Source organism: Musa acuminata, chromosome BXJ1-8 (assembly GCF_036884655.1).
Source record: "Musa acuminata AAA Group cultivar baxijiao chromosome BXJ1-8, Cavendish_Baxijiao_AAA, whole genome shotgun sequence".
NCBI lineage: Eukaryota > Viridiplantae > Streptophyta > Magnoliopsida > Zingiberales > Musaceae > Musa > Musa acuminata.
This window is the reverse complement of record NC_088334.1, coordinates 2,995,775-3,010,938: the sequence shown is the minus strand read 5'-3', so window position 1 is coordinate 3,010,938 and position 15,164 is coordinate 2,995,775. Positions and strand designations below refer to the sequence as shown.

Below are 15,164 nucleotides of genomic sequence, written 5' to 3'. Positions count from 1 at the left end.
GAGCTACTTCTCAACAAATAGGACCATGGGGAACCTAGAAATCAGCTTATCTCAGCTGTGGTGAGAAAGATACAAGACACATAACACACGGATCACATGCTCATGAGACACAACTTGGAGAGAACATTGAGACTAGTGGAGAATTCCTTGTACCAATCTAATAAAATAGATAACATAAGGCTTCAAGTAAGTTTCAGACTAACCCACCAACTGTCAAAAGAGAAAAGAAAACTCTTCTTGCAGGACAAAATGACATACAAATTGAGTTAGATGAAGGATCACAATGCAAAAGACAAGTCGGTTCAGCTCTCCATCAAAATCTATTACTTTAAAAAATAAAAGAAGATATACCAGGAATCTGATGATTTGCATAGCTCCGGAAAAGGGTTGTGCATTAGCATTTTGTTTAGTACCAAAAATAAGAGTTGCAAAATAAACGGTAGAATACAATAACAGAACCACAAATTTTGTGTTTCTCTAAAAAAGATTAGAAACTAGACATCAGCAATGTAAGGAAGCATTAAGGTTGTCAAAATTTCCAGTATACATGTTGTTTTGGGTGTAATATGTAACTACGACAAGAAATTAAATGGCAAGATGACCCCAAGCTATACAAACTACTAAAAATAACACTGTACTGGATTTTATCTAAGCATAGAAACATGCTTCCTAAGGTAAACAAGCAGATGCCTAATATCGAGTCAAGGAGATTTAATTCAGCCTTCTCTTGCGTGAGCCAATTGTGCCTCCATCAGCATCACAAGAACCAGAGATGCTACTTCTACCTCTCCTTCTGGCAGACCGAGAAGATCCCACGCTATTTGGTTCTGCAACGGCATCAGTAGCAACATCTCCTTGTATCACAGCGATGGTGCTAGAGGTAGGGGCCTGATCTGCCGCAAATGCTACTTCAACACGTATTCCACTCACCGGTGGATCATGATTTGGAGGATCAAGAGATGAAGTGGATGCATCAAATCCATGACTGCTACTTGCCAAGTGCTCGCCCGCGCTACCAATACTCGTCGTCATAACAGCCGCAGGCAATCTCTCTGAGCCAATGTCATGCCAAAGATCAACTCCGTCTCTGAAAATATAATTTACATAATTTCTCATAGGGCTTGGCATATTGTTTTCAGGCAATCTGGCCTCTCCAGTGATAGATACACTGTCATAATTTACCTCCCTTGGCAGTCTTCTTTGTCTCCGGCTGTTTAAAGCACTTTGACTAACATTGTCAAGTATTTCTTGAAAGCTTACTTCTGCACTACGACGAACATTGTCAAATATTTCTTGAAAGCTTAGTTCTGCAAATGTCTCGTATCTATATCCACTACGCATGTGCGGATCTAGAAATCGTCTCCATGACGTTGCAATTCCCTCATCCAGTCTCCTTGGAACTGGGCAAAGCTGCTGCCTAAAACTTTCAAACCTATTTCCACTTGGTCTTGGTGGAATCTTTAGAGTTGATTGACCATCCTCCTCATTTTTCTTCTTGGCATGAGGTTGCAAACTCCCTCTACCGTAAATAGGTGTGATGTTGGAATCAGTTACCTCTCCTTTGCATACAGGGCATTCTTTATGATCCGAATGGACATGCAGCCACTGATACAAACATGGCCAGCAAAATAAGTGACCACATGGAGTAACAACAGGTTCTGCAGCCATATCAAAACATATGTTGCATTCGAAGTTAGCAGCACTGCTACCTTTCTCATCCCTCCCCTCTTTTGAAGTTTCCCCTGCATTGTCTTCAGCAGTCGCTATATGCTTCCCATTGCATTCCGGAAGTCTGTGGGAGTTCAACACATCATGAACCAACTGCTCAGGATTAGGCAGTGATGGTGAACCAGAACCGAACCTCTCGCCAGCATGTGGAAGCAAAGACCTAAATCGTCTGTTTCGCCATTGATTGCTAGGATCAATCAGCCTTCTGAAACGAGATTCACGGTAGCGGACGGTATCAGGCCTCGCAGAGGGTCCATTTTCTGGACACAGGAATTCACCTGTTTGTGCATTAACTGACGGGTAGAAGCTTAAGCTGGCTGCTTCATGGTCTTGAGGATTCATGGATCCAGTGACAAAAGGCGGCGAGTAAGGTATGGTTTGATCAGCAGGCCTGGGTGGAGAGTAGGGCACGTAGATTATGGGTTCATCAGTAAGTCTGGGTGGAGATGGCCGCGAGTACACCATGGCTTCGTCAGCAAGTATTGGTGGAGATGCAGGATCATACAGCATAAGATCCTGGGCTGCAGTCTCATCAGGTTCTTGCACAGCTAGCAAGGGTAGAAAAATAGGAGAATCTGGGGCATGAGGCCCTTCAAGATCTTCAACAACTGGTGGAGTGGGTAAGATCGATGGACCATACCGTGCAAAAGAAGGGAAGTAGGGTGTGTACTCTGGGGAGTCCACCCTATCGGATGGGAGAACAGCCGGCAGGTCAGGAGTGTATTCAGCATCGGATGGAGAATATGGAGGGTGGGAATCCGATGGTTCCACGACACCTGACATGAGAATTGGGACTTCCCTGGCTTCGACCGAAGTGAAAGAAGACGACAGTGGCAATGAACTTAGAGCAAGATCAGAACCTAGATCGAAACTAAGAGGACGAGGGGAACGAGGCAGACCCAAGTAGAGATTCAGATCCATACTCCTGCTATTGCTTTCATTTTCCTAATCTGCAATTCCAAGACCGTAAAAACCCTTCTTTCTCTGAGTCCTAGCAGCAAAATCCCATCTTTTCCGCTTTACCATCGAAATTCCTCGACAAGCCTAAATCAAAGAAGGAAGCAAAAGAACCCTAAGCCCAGCCAAGTTTAAAGAATGAATCAACGAAAACCAGCCCGCGAGGAAGGACTTTTGTTCCCTTCGACAAGGATTAGATATCCACGATGTCAAAAATAGTACTCGAAAACAATAAAAGGGGTTAGGGTTCCGTTTATCGCAGCAAAGAAAGTGGCGATCAAAAATGCAAAACCCTGGAAACTAGGAATACATGTGTTTCGTCGGAGTCATACACGAAGACAGGAAATTCCGAGGACAAACGCGGCTAGAGGAAGAGATCGAAGATGCTCAGATTGAGGCCAAGTAGAAAAGATTTAGATACCTTCACCAGGAGTCGACGTCTTGGTATGGGTTCTGTTTCCCCTCCCCCCGCAGTGATCACCTTGATACAAGAGACGCGAATATCTTTATAGAGACGACGGTGCGTGATTATGGGTGCATGATGCCCGCATAACCGTCCGATTTTTAATCAAACGGCTCATATCAATTAAGATCGGAAGCGACGCCGAAGAGATTCACCACGATACGGTGGAAATTAGGTCGAGTTTGAGTCTCACCTATCAAATATATATATATATATATATATATATATATATACATATATATCACTCATACATATCACTCATACCACACCATTTCAAGCGATATAGCACACGTTGCTAATCGTCACCTCTTACCTCTCCTTCACTTCGGTTCTCCCTCCTCGCCCGTCACCCTTCCATCCTCGTTATCGATTGCCGCTTAGTGTCGCTCATCTACTCCTCTCTCCCCTTCCTCTCCTGTCATTCTTCGTCGTTCAAGGCAAGAGTAAATTGTTGGAATCATTGATAAAAATTTTTGCTAGGATCCACAAACAGAGAGCTTCAAGATCCTCGAGAAAAAGTAAAACAGGAAGAAATGTAATAGAATCATATTACTTCACATGATGCACATAGATGTCCAACTTTATTCATTTATGATAAAACACTCAAAACTCGTTCTTGAATATGCATTCAGATTATTCCACTATGAAGATAAATATTTATTCTCTGGGACTAAAATTTATCATTTGAAATCGCTCTTGAACGAAAAGACAAAGGTAGCAAAGCGAAAGAATTTGATGAACCGCAAGCACCTAATACTGTCGGTGCACAAACTTTCTTCCATACAAAAGCATTTACATAGAAGCTCTATATCGTAATCTTGATATATAGTGTCAGGTCCTTGGGATTCTTATCGATTGGCTCTTCAATCTCCTCTGGTGTGAGCATGCAATCTCTATGCTCTTATCGAAAGGCATGTGTATCAAAGAGAGTTTTGATCACCTTCCTTGTATTTACATAAGAGTATCGTGTACTTACAGAAACCCGGTCATTTGGTAGCAGCAGGTCACCAGCAGCTTGGCTCTTCCTTGACATAACAGTTGCCAGGTCCATGTGCCTATCGAAAGAGAAAACCGCAGAAAGAGAAAAGATTTGAAGCTGAAGTACATTTTGATAGATAATATTACTAGCTGAGCAAGTTTACACAGTTGAATCCTCAAAACTCCTACTCATTTTATCAGCAACTAGTAGTTTCTCCTTTTCAGCTTTCCTTGTCTTCTTCTTTCTTGCATGATTCGCTGCAATATGTTGTTAATTGTCAAATACATCCATACCATCAACTCCAGCTTCTCTCACACGTTTACTAGTGACATCAATGAGTCACCTGAACCTATCACCCTAACCAGGACTCTGTCTAATGTGGTACATCGGACACGGGTGACCAAAATCTGACATGCTAAAGAGCCAGCTCAGCATCTGCTCAAGCATACTTTGCATGAGTAATAAGGTTAAACTCACTGAACATCCAAAAACAATGTTATTAATCTCAAGCAACTTAACCTGGGCCAGTCCCATTCACCTAAGGTCCACCCAAGTCATTCGCTGCATGTGTAACCACTAAATAAGTCAAGGAACCTCGATTGGCATCATGGTCACGTTGTATTGGTCAATCTCATCCTGTATCCAACCCAAGAATCAAGGTGCAACAAACTATACACTGAAATTAAACCATCAGAAGTCATAACTAGATCATCGATCACAAGTTCCTGCTATGCCATATCTTGAAATATTTTGTGTTTGTTTCTTATTCAGCAGCATGACATGTAGCACACTCACGTTTCATGCCTGAATCTTTCCCTACTGTGGTATGTGGTACAGTATAAATCAGCTGGTTCCCAAAGAACATAGGGTGGTACCTCAATCCATCACCTAACGCCAACAGTGATAGCCCATAATTTTGACAACAATCGGACTACCAGATTCCAGCTTTGCCAGTTTCTTAAAATGTTAGATCTGAGAATCCGAAACTATTAAGTTAAAAAGAATCGTTAGTTGTTCTTTCTGTATGATAAGAAGCACCATGCATGTTCATCTGCAGTTATGTTTAATGAAAAGATCTGAGTTGGTCTCTTTCTGATCTTCATAGTACTTCACAAATTAGTTTGGATAAACCAGATGGCATTGTGGTCAAAATTAAATCTGAACCAACATCAACAACAAAAGCAAATTATGGTTTATCGACAACTAAGCAGCTACGATAACATATAATAGACTTCAGAAAGGTGGTGACAAATTAATTAGCAAGTGGAAGCTTACCTGACTAGTATAGGGCAATATGGAATGCAGAAGATTCTCATTGGCATGCACAGGCAGTGGAGGCATCTGGCTCATAACACCAGGCATTTCAAGCATGCTGTTGAAAAAGAAAAATCTTGTTCAGAAACTCAATCTAACATTAAAAAGTATGAAATATCCACTTGAATGACTATCAGATAGAAACTTCTGTTTCAAGTTCTTTAATCATTAAGTACCTATTTAGAGTCGCTGTAATGTTGTTGTTTGTGCAATACAAGAGATCGATGTTATTTTGTATCTGCAGACAAATTAAAAGGCATAAATAACAAAGAACCATATCTATGCTTCTGAATGAAGATGATAAAAAAGAGACTGATACACACTGAAAGGATAGCATGATCTGCCTATTTATAATAGTAACCAATCTGTAACTTACTGTGTAGAAAAATCTAGATCATAGTAAATCAAAATCTAGATAGATGACGGAGGAACATATGACAGACAAATGATAATATTATCTTTTTGACATTTTCAACAGGTAACATAGGTTAATAGAGTAATATTTTTTCTCACAATCCTCAGCACACTTTAGGTATTCACTAATAAGTTTATAAAGTAGCAATAAATAATATAAAAATCAAAACCATGTCACCACGCCCGATGGGTTTATAATGATGGGCAACCACAGAAATGAATAGGACACCAAAATACAAAGTCAATAATTGACGGACAGTGAAGTGAGAAATATCTGTATAGGCTTGTGTTATAAAAGATGGATCGCAGTTGCTAAATGCTCGTACTGGATAAATTTTAATATCTTAACAAATGAGATATGTACCTCATGCCACATTTATATTTCTATAGTTCCACATCTCTTAGGTCAATAATTTTTCTGATCTCATGCATCAACGTATATAAATCCAAGCAACTTCACCCAACAAGGGAATTTTATTTTATTAATGAGCATCCAAAAGTTTTCTTAATATGCACATTTTCCTGGGTCAAAAATTAATTCCAGATTCCATAACATTTAATCTGTAGGCAAAAAAGTGATTAAATGCTTACAGGAAAATAGAGAATTTTAGTGTATCCTAATTAAGAACATTGATGGCATTGCACTGGTCACTGTGATTCAACATATCCCTCAATTAAAAGCCAAAAAAGTCTACATGTGACAACCGGGTTGGTTATTGTATTGTTACACAAGCGATAGGCCTCAGATTTGAGTCCATGTATAAGCGTCATGTACTTGTTATTTAAAAACAAAAACCAAAAAAGTCATGATATATAAGAAAGAATGGTAAATAAAAAGGTTAATTGTTACAATGAATGTACAATTGACCAATGATCGATATGCTTGGATATGTTAAAAGAAGCTTGGATAAATAGATAAATGCATGCCCTAAAACTTCCAAAAACTAAATAGTCATAAAAGATTATTAACAATCTATGATACATAAATCTTAGAAACAATCAGTGTAACTTGAAATTTTACAATGCCATAAGAGTCTGAAGCATCTGATTATATGATTCAGAAACACATATGATAAAAGTACCAATGCACTTTTTAATAATGCTTAGTGGATAAATTGTTCTGTATTGAATAAGGGAGCATAGAACAAACCAGTGCAGATAAGTTACTTCATGCACCCAAAGGAAATGAATGACAAATTCTGCTCTAGTTTAAAGGATAAGACTGCAATCACTCTGCTCCCTACAGCAGAGTAATATATCCAATTCTTCCATCTAGCACAATACAAATGGCATAACCTGATTCTCAGACCAGTATTCTATGAAAATAAAATATATAACTATTACAGCTCATAGCAAATGAGATTAAAATAGCTACCTCATTATTTTCAATGTTAACTGCAATCTGGTGAAGAAGTTTTACATTGTCTTCCAGAAGATTCTTTGTTCTGCTGTCAACCACTGGGAATGCTGAACAAACTCGGTTAGAATTGAAACTACAAGAAAAAATATATATATAATTGGACCAAACTACCATTTACTAAGGAAAAGTCACAAAAAGAAACATGTGTATGTTCGCCTGATGGAATAAGTGGTGATAACTATAGAATGAAGTTATCATAAAAAGGTTTATAAAGCAAGCACATTATAGGGGACCTAGATTATTACAAAAATAAGCTAAGACCTCTTTCATTACCAAGAAGTATAGCTTTGTAGACCAACTATTTTTTGCTTTCTGTCCTGCGGAGCAGGTATCTATCACAAAAAGTACATGCAAAAACATACTACACAAGTCTAACCTTCCAAACCATATAAAAACTTGTTCCATTGACAATTTCTATTGGAACGTATAACAAAAGATCAACACATGACTTATATACCAATACCATTCTTTCTTTTCTGATTATGCACCAAAATGTAAAGGGAAATTGGTAATGATTTGTAACTTAAGATTGCCTTTTATGTTGATAAGAACTTGTGGCAATAGAATCACATTCTTATTTGGTTTGGTCAAGCCCAAGTTGGAAATTCATGCTCACAAAAGAGTCTGAATCACATTAATTTTTATTTCCATTCCCATGGATATGCTAAACCGCTACAAATATTCAACATTATCTAAAAACACTGATGGATAGTCAAAAGATAACAAATATTTGTATCTGAATTGCAAAGGATAAGTTTAGAGGGAACTATATGAACTTAAAGAAGTACATGCAAAAACTATCTCATATAAGCATTTTCATTCTCTGAAAAAGAAAACCATATGCCAGATTTTCACTAAGGACATAGATTAATCACATTTGCATTTTAGACAAGTTAAATCATCAACAAAAATTAGCTATCAAGCTAAGCTCAAGTGTCTCAGTAATAGCACCAAACCTTCAGATGAGAACTGATTCATATGGTTCCCATCACACATCATGACAGAATAGGCAGATTCACTGTCAGGTTGATTATAATGCATATTGACCATTGAAGAACAACCTATCATCTTCTCCTGAACAAAATTTTGATACGACATCAAAACCACAATATTAAATTCTTGTAATTTGGATCATTCAATTAAAAAAGAGGAAACTGCATGTCCAAACTACAAAAGTTCCATTCACTTCTTTCTTTTTGACTAGAAGATAATGTTGTCCCTTCATTATGATCTTTTCTTCATAGAAAAATAAAAGCTAGAAAACTGAAAAAGTTCAGATTTAGTTGAATTTACAGAGCCATATGGGGTACTAGCAATGATTGAAATATCGTACCGTACCGAAGTTTCAACATTCGCTCGGTACAGTACGATACTGTATACCGAGCGGTAAACCGTTCAGTATACCACTCGGTGTGTGTGTGTATATATATATATATATATATATATATATATTATAAAAGGCGACGTCGTCTTTTCCTTCTCCCACGTGGGACGACGTCGCCTCGTTTATATATACATATATATACATATGTATATATATATAATATTTTTATAAAAGGTGGCGTCGCCTCGTTCACACACACACACACACACATATATATATATTCTTATAAAAGGCGACGTCGTTTTTTATAAAAATATTTATATATAAATATATATATATATATATTCTGTTCTGTCCGGTACCGAGCGGTCCGTGTACCGGTCAACTGACGGACCGGTACGTACCGCTCGTACCGAACGGTATTATTCGAAATTGCATACCTTGGGTATTAGCACAAAAATTATTAGAAGAACCTAATATTCTTACTTTCTAGCTAAAGTCTTTGACATATAATATCAATGTTGATCATGAGTTGTCAATAAGTTGAAGTATGTGAAAATTTACCTTTCTGTCTTTGATTTTCTTTCCAGCATAAAGGTCTTCAGAATTACATCTTTTACCATTCTCCTTCCTCTATAAATAGGTCAAAAATATTAGCATGATTAGAAACTCCCTAGGGCAAGTAATAACTCTTCTGAGATAATTTAGACAGTTGAATAAATCTACAAAGCAAATACCCTCTATAGTGCTCAAAAAGCATCAAAATGTCATAAAGACAGAAAATTATCATAGAACTTATCATCCAGGTATTTCATGGATCAGCAAAAAGATTAGAAGAATAAGTGGAGTAATTTAGCAGTTTTCTTATCAGATCACAATCCCAGGTCCTTTCAAACATCATGATAAGAAAATTAACCAATAGCTGGCACTCATCTTAATGTTCTGAAGTCAAACAGAACCAAAAATCGCAAGTGCCATGATACCAATATGTTAAACAACAAGCCTCAGAATAGGCTGTGCAAATGCCTTTTACAGCTCTTGTGTCCGCTTATGAGAAAACAAAAAATTGATTTTCTCCTAAACACAGAATATGCTCTTCATGGTCACCACATATCATACAACAAAAAATAGCATTAAAACTGATGACTATGCGGGTATCTGGCCCCACATAAATTCAACAAACTATCCAGTCATCACTCAAAACTGATGACTTTAAGACTTTCCAACTCAATCGACATGTAAACAGAAATAAGAGTGCAGCATCACCCTACATAACTGCAACACACTTTAAGTCACTCGAAACTTTTCAGAGAAAAGGTAGGTAAATAACGATATGCCTACATAAACATTGGTATATCCAAACTTAATAAACTGTTCTGAACTGCTCAAGCACAAAAACTAGGAAACAAACAACTGCAAGCATCATATATACAAATAACCAACTATACTAATGGTCACACACAACAACTTTCTAATAAGATATGTTGTAAAAAAAAAAAAAAAATCTGCATTCATGATTAAACTTCTAGAAATACTCACAGTCATCCATCGGCACCTCTTTGCAACATCTCTCACAGTCTTCTCGGGAAGTCTAGCTGCTATCTTGATATATTTCATGATATTAGGTTCACTAGCATATCTGAAATTTTGAGATGCAACAATAAGTCGAGCAAAAAAGTAGTTGCAGACAATGACTGATGCTTACAACAGATTGAGGACAAACTTCACACTTTATAGTATTCTAGTAAGTCGTTCAGATGACATGTTATGGATCAGTAGAGGCCAAGAATCCGTTTTATAAAATGCTAAGAACAATTAAGTAGTAATAAGCGGCAATGAAGTGAGTATTAGCCAATATCATGCAGCTATGAATGTTCTTTGATGTCTTTCCAAGTGTACTGGTTATCGTTTCTTCATCCAAAAATATAAGCATCCATAACAAATAACCATTACAGCCAAAAAAAGCTGAAACATAAAAAACATAGCCCATAGGACCTACAACAAGAAGCAATAATTCTCAAACAAAATTGCAAAATGTGACTTACGTGACAAGGCCTCGTTTCAACACTTCCAATTCCTCGCAGGACCAATCAACAGCAAACGCTGCAATATGCTTAAGTCCAGGCACCGGTTCGAGAAGGATATTTCCTGGAGGATTACTGGTCAAAATCATGGGAGAAACATTGTTTGGAGTGCTGGAGCTCCCAATCAATATCATCCCTGTCATTGTAATTATTCCACCTGAAGTGTTTATGTCACCAGGAAAAATACTGGTTGTGCTGTTTACATCCTTTGGTTGAAAAGAATGTACATGTTGATTGCAAAAAGATTGCTGGTAAACTCCTCCATGAGGAAAATCGATGCCATGATCCATCACCATCCTCATAACAGCAATAAAGTCTTGAAAGCACTAATTTAAAGTGACTTATACAAAGCAAGAATCTTTCGATCTTATCGGAATCCACTACAAATATTCAACGCGCTCTACGTGTTTCTCCGTGAACAATATATGATAGTGGAAAAAACACCTTGAACAGTTAGCCAGCGCTTCAAAAGGCACCCTTTTTCGATCTCAAGAACAGATACAACTACTTCAGAACGCCCAGATTCCACCAACCCAAAAAGAATTCACGACCAAGATTTTATTTCTCCGTACCTATTCGGAACGAACAACAGTTACATCATACGCAATTATATTGTAAAAGGGAATCAACACAACAAACTCCAAGCACACGGAGAGCTTATGACTCGGTCACCTAAAACCCTTGAAAACCAGTGCTCAGATAAAGAACTATCTCTTTCGGTTCAAAGAAACCCTAACAAGAAACGAATAAACAATTGTGTTTTCAAGAACAAAAACTTCCGATAACAGAACCCTAAGACAGAGAGCTAGAGAGAGAGAGAGAGAGAACCTGCTATCGATCCCCGCGATCTTCTTTCAACACTTCTCCGACAAGATTACAACGGAGAGGGCGAAACCCTAACAAGATTCAACCGTTTTCTCTCCCCTGCGGTCTCCGGTGCTCCACTCTCCAATGGGAAATCAAGCGAAATCGAAAAGGAGCTGCCCCCTTTCCAATATAAATCGAGCGATGACGCCAGCAACAGAGCAACCGCTTGGTAGTTCAGCAAAGCAACAGTGCGCGGACATCGAATTGGATGCGTGCGATGCCAACTACCCTGCTGCCTTCCTCTCCTTCCCCCCACTTCCTTCTCCTCCGCTTTCTCTCTCCCCCTTTTCTGGCGCCCCCAAAACCTCCTCCGTCGTCTTCGTTGCGTCTCTCTTCTGTTCCTCTTCTTTGTTTACCTCTCCAACCTCTTTACTCAAAGACAAATTCTCATTTGTACCCCTTACAAACTAGAAAATCACGTCTAAGGAACACTATGAAAGATCAAATGCTTCATCGTATCATTTACCAAAAGGTCAGTTCGAGTTGATCCAAAAATTGACGCTGTTTTGAAGTCAAGAATTCGACAGACAAAACACCTTTTGCTGGTTTTGAAGAACTTTATATGTACTTTGCAGGCAATGCAAGGCCACTGTTTTACTTGAAGATCGTCATTTCTTACCCGTTTGTATTACTCGTCTCCTGATTCGAAAAGAAAGCCGCGAGCCCATGGCCGGACCAGTGATACCTATGCGCGGACAGTTGGGCGTCGTTGAGAATCCCCTGTCTCTCTCTCGGTGTCTCTGAAGGTAATGAATGCACCATTGCTGTCATGAAAACTAGCTGATGAGCTATAAATCATGTCATGGCCAAATAGCAGACTCCTTTGATCATCTGCACACACATCCCACCGTGCCAATGGAGCAGCTAAGTGAAGTTTAGTCAGTTCATGGTTTCTTATTCATCCTTTTTGAGAATGTGATGGTCGGTGCTGTTCGAAGTTGGTGGTAGAGACGGAGAAGCAAATGCATCACAGTTGCACTGTTCAGACTGCAAGAAGATGGTGGATTTGCAGAGCCACAGAAAAAGAAAATAAAAGAGAAACAAAGCTACCTGAGTGGATTTAGGATACTAGGAGTCCAGCCCTTCTTATTTTATTCAAAAAAAAGTTTGGAGTGAACCTGTTAGATTATATGATTCATTTTAATTAAACAAAATATATTAATTTTTTGATTAAATTTTAATTAAATTATTAATTAATAAATAATAATAATATAATTTTTTATTAGACCGTAGGGATTCTCATAAATTACTATCTTAAACTCTTTATTCTCATCTATATATAAATAAGATTATAGATCTATTTATTCTCTTCTCTTGATAGTCTCTATTGTATCACTCACTATGATCTTGTAAAAGATAAGAAGACATAAAAATATTAAATCTATTTTGAATTAGATATGTTTATGGTATCAATTTATATCTACAAACGGATGTTTCGATGTATTCGCCTACTCGAGTCTATCTCTCACTTACAGGCGATGAAGGTTTCTTTGCTAATATTAGTGGAATCGCGAGCGGAAATTGTTGGGAAATATAGGAGCGATATCGCGAAAGATTATTGGTGAAGGATGACACTATTATCCTGAACACGATTAATGAGGGCCATTACATAGTGGTGGTGATGCCAATAAAAAATGAACAAGTAAACAAGGTGAAACAAATAAGGTTAGTCATAGCCTAACTTACCATCACTTTGTTCAATAATAAGTATCAATTAAAACTTCTGAGGGAGATTGACCGTCTGTAAAGTCGTAAAAGCCCAAATATAAAGACCCCCAATAGTATTGCTCCATAGCTACACCCTCGCCTTACATATTTTGTATCTCCTTTTTAGTCTTCACACCTTAGCTACAATAGTGTATCCGTGATTAAGTTTGGTAGATTGACCATATGTAAAGCCGTAAAGGTCCGGAGCCCCTCCTTTGCACAAGTCTAACATCGATCATGACATGCTTCTCTTTTTCTTCGAGGAAGACGTGGAACTTCAACCTCCGTGAGATATATACATAGTGGTGGGACACTCCCTCTCCCATAACAACTTGTTGGGTGTGTCATCCTTTGAGGGCACGGGATCCTTCTCACAATGACCTTATATTTTTTCCTTAGTTTATTGGCGCTATTATGATAATTAGATCGAGGCGAGTCCAATACCTCTATCAACGGGGCTCCATCATGTCTAACGAGAAGCCATGCACCTTTCTCTTCAAGGAGTGCAAATCCATGTTTATAAAATATCCAAATTAGAAGGCTGAGGACTAAAAAAAGAGATGGAGTGATGCGATAGGAGGTTCGGGTCATACTCCGTGGAGCCAAGCTGAGACTCGCGTCGATTAGCCAATCCACCTCCATCTTCCGAACTACCTTAGAGAATGAGAGTATATCTTTCAATCAAAGCACTTGACTTGTATCCTCATCTAACAAAAAATATAGAGGTATTGTCAATATAATGTGTTGGGCGGGTAAGGTTGAATCCCTGGTCTCAACTTGAATTCATAATAAAGATATACTCTTTCCAACCTTTGTGGTCGGAAGGAACACAACTAAGATTGAAACCTCCATGGTTAGGTAATAGTCACTTTTCTCCTTGTACAATTGAAAATAAGCAACGATAGGTTAGAGTAATATCGGCACATCGTCATTCTCAGATGAATACTATTAAGTAGTACTATGAGTTTGGTGCTATTTGAGAAGACAATATCCCTCACCATTTGAGGCAGAACACTATCACCGAGTGGAAGGGAAGATGAAGTCTTATTTCAAGAGCATCGTAAGACATATATAAATACTCGAGCGTGGGGTTGAAATGGTACTAATCGAGTCGAGGAACCTATAGATCAAACTCATCCGAGATATAATATATAGTTCGTAAGTAATTCAGACGAGACACACTCCATTGAGTTAGAGCCATCCAAACTTTTCATGAACTCCAAGTCTGGAAGAACCTTCAGGTTCATGGGAGATGCCTCCCTCGATGAAGAGGAGGATGCAACCTCCTCCGCCCTTAGACTGTCCAAAGACGGAGCATAGATCTTAATTGGTTGGCGACTAAAGGATCATGATAAACTTATATAAGAAAGGAAGGAAGTTATCGTTTGACACATAAATATCACGTGGAAACTATTATGAAAGGAAAATATTAAGGTCACATTCCACTCGTGTGCTTGTGTGGACAAAAGTTTAAGGTAGACCACTCGAGGCTGTCTCTCTCCTGTCGCCCATGTGGACAAATTACCTATAGGGGATGTTGGGGCGGTTATAGGTTATTTTCACCTTAAGGCCATGTATAAAAGCTAATCTATGACGCCATGCCAACGAGCTCTCTTCCTAATAAAAACCTATATCCACTAAGAGACATCGATCACTAACTTGAGCGTCAGAGGGATCAAATAAATTTTTTTTTTCTAATATCAGTCTGTCTTAGTACAGGTGATATCTTAGGAGCTCTATACTTCCACATCAAAGTCTCGTAGTGATCTCAAAGCCACCTTGAAGTTATCACCGGACACTCTTACGCTCTTGGGTTTAGATTACATCAAATTATCTCATACACCGATCGTGATTTCCTCTAACAGAAACAAGGATCATGTAATACTTCTTCCGGAATTTGCTAATTG

General features: G+C 38.4%; 2 protein-coding genes across 8 annotated transcripts; both read right to left on the bottom strand.

The window, feature by feature from the left end:
* Positions 1 to 501: 501 nt before the first annotated feature.
* LOC135680670 (uncharacterized) lies at positions 502 to 3,250 on the bottom strand. Its single transcript, XM_065194766.1, has 2 exons — positions 3,107 to 3,250; positions 502 to 2,772 (listed from the first exon to the last, which is right to left on the bottom strand). The coding sequence occupies exon 2, from the start codon at positions 2,647 to 2,649 to the stop codon at positions 712 to 714; it is 1,938 nt and encodes a 645-aa protein (XP_065050838.1). The 5' UTR covers positions 2,650 to 2,772; positions 3,107 to 3,250; the 3' UTR covers positions 502 to 711.
* A 511-nt stretch (positions 3,251 to 3,761) lies between these two features.
* Positions 3,762 to 12,336, bottom strand: LOC135581670 (uncharacterized). 7 transcript variants are annotated; one of them, XM_065194762.1, is made up of 10 exons: positions 11,512 to 12,318; positions 10,645 to 11,255; positions 10,139 to 10,238; positions 9,164 to 9,232; positions 8,232 to 8,349; positions 7,231 to 7,322; positions 5,618 to 5,679; positions 5,403 to 5,499; positions 4,125 to 4,203; positions 3,762 to 4,048 (listed from the first exon to the last, which is right to left on the bottom strand). In XM_065194762.1, exons 2-9 carry the CDS (start codon positions 10,983 to 10,985, stop codon positions 4,153 to 4,155), a joined length of 930 nt encoding a protein of 309 aa, XP_065050834.1. In that variant the 5' UTR covers positions 10,986 to 11,255; positions 11,512 to 12,318; the 3' UTR covers positions 3,762 to 4,048; positions 4,125 to 4,152. The 7 variants fall into 7 exon arrangements, 5 of the variants coding, with proteins under 5 accessions (XP_065050834.1, XP_065050835.1, XP_065050837.1 ...); XM_065194763.1 differs by having other exon boundaries at positions 3,762 to 4,041; XM_065194765.1 differs by having other exon boundaries at positions 3,762 to 4,384; positions 7,231 to 7,313; positions 11,512 to 12,333.
* Between the last annotated feature and the right edge of the window lie 2,828 nt (positions 12,337 to 15,164).

Coding starts and splice junctions, on each gene's coding strand:
- LOC135680670 (XM_065194766.1), bottom strand. CDS start 2,649: ATGGATCTGAATCTCTACTTGGGTCTGCCTCGTTCCCCTCGTCCTCTT.
- LOC135581670 (XM_065194761.1), bottom strand. CDS start 10,985: ATGAGGATGGTGATGGATCATGGCATCGATTTTCCTCATGGAGGAGTT. Junction 10,239..10,644: donor TTGAAACGAGGCCTTGTCAC/GTAAGTCACATT, acceptor TCAAAATTTCAG/ATATGCTAGTGAACCTAATA. Junction 5,500..5,617: donor ATTACAGCGACTCTAAATAG/GTACTTAATGAT, acceptor CTTTTTCAACAG/CATGCTTGAAATGCCTGGTG.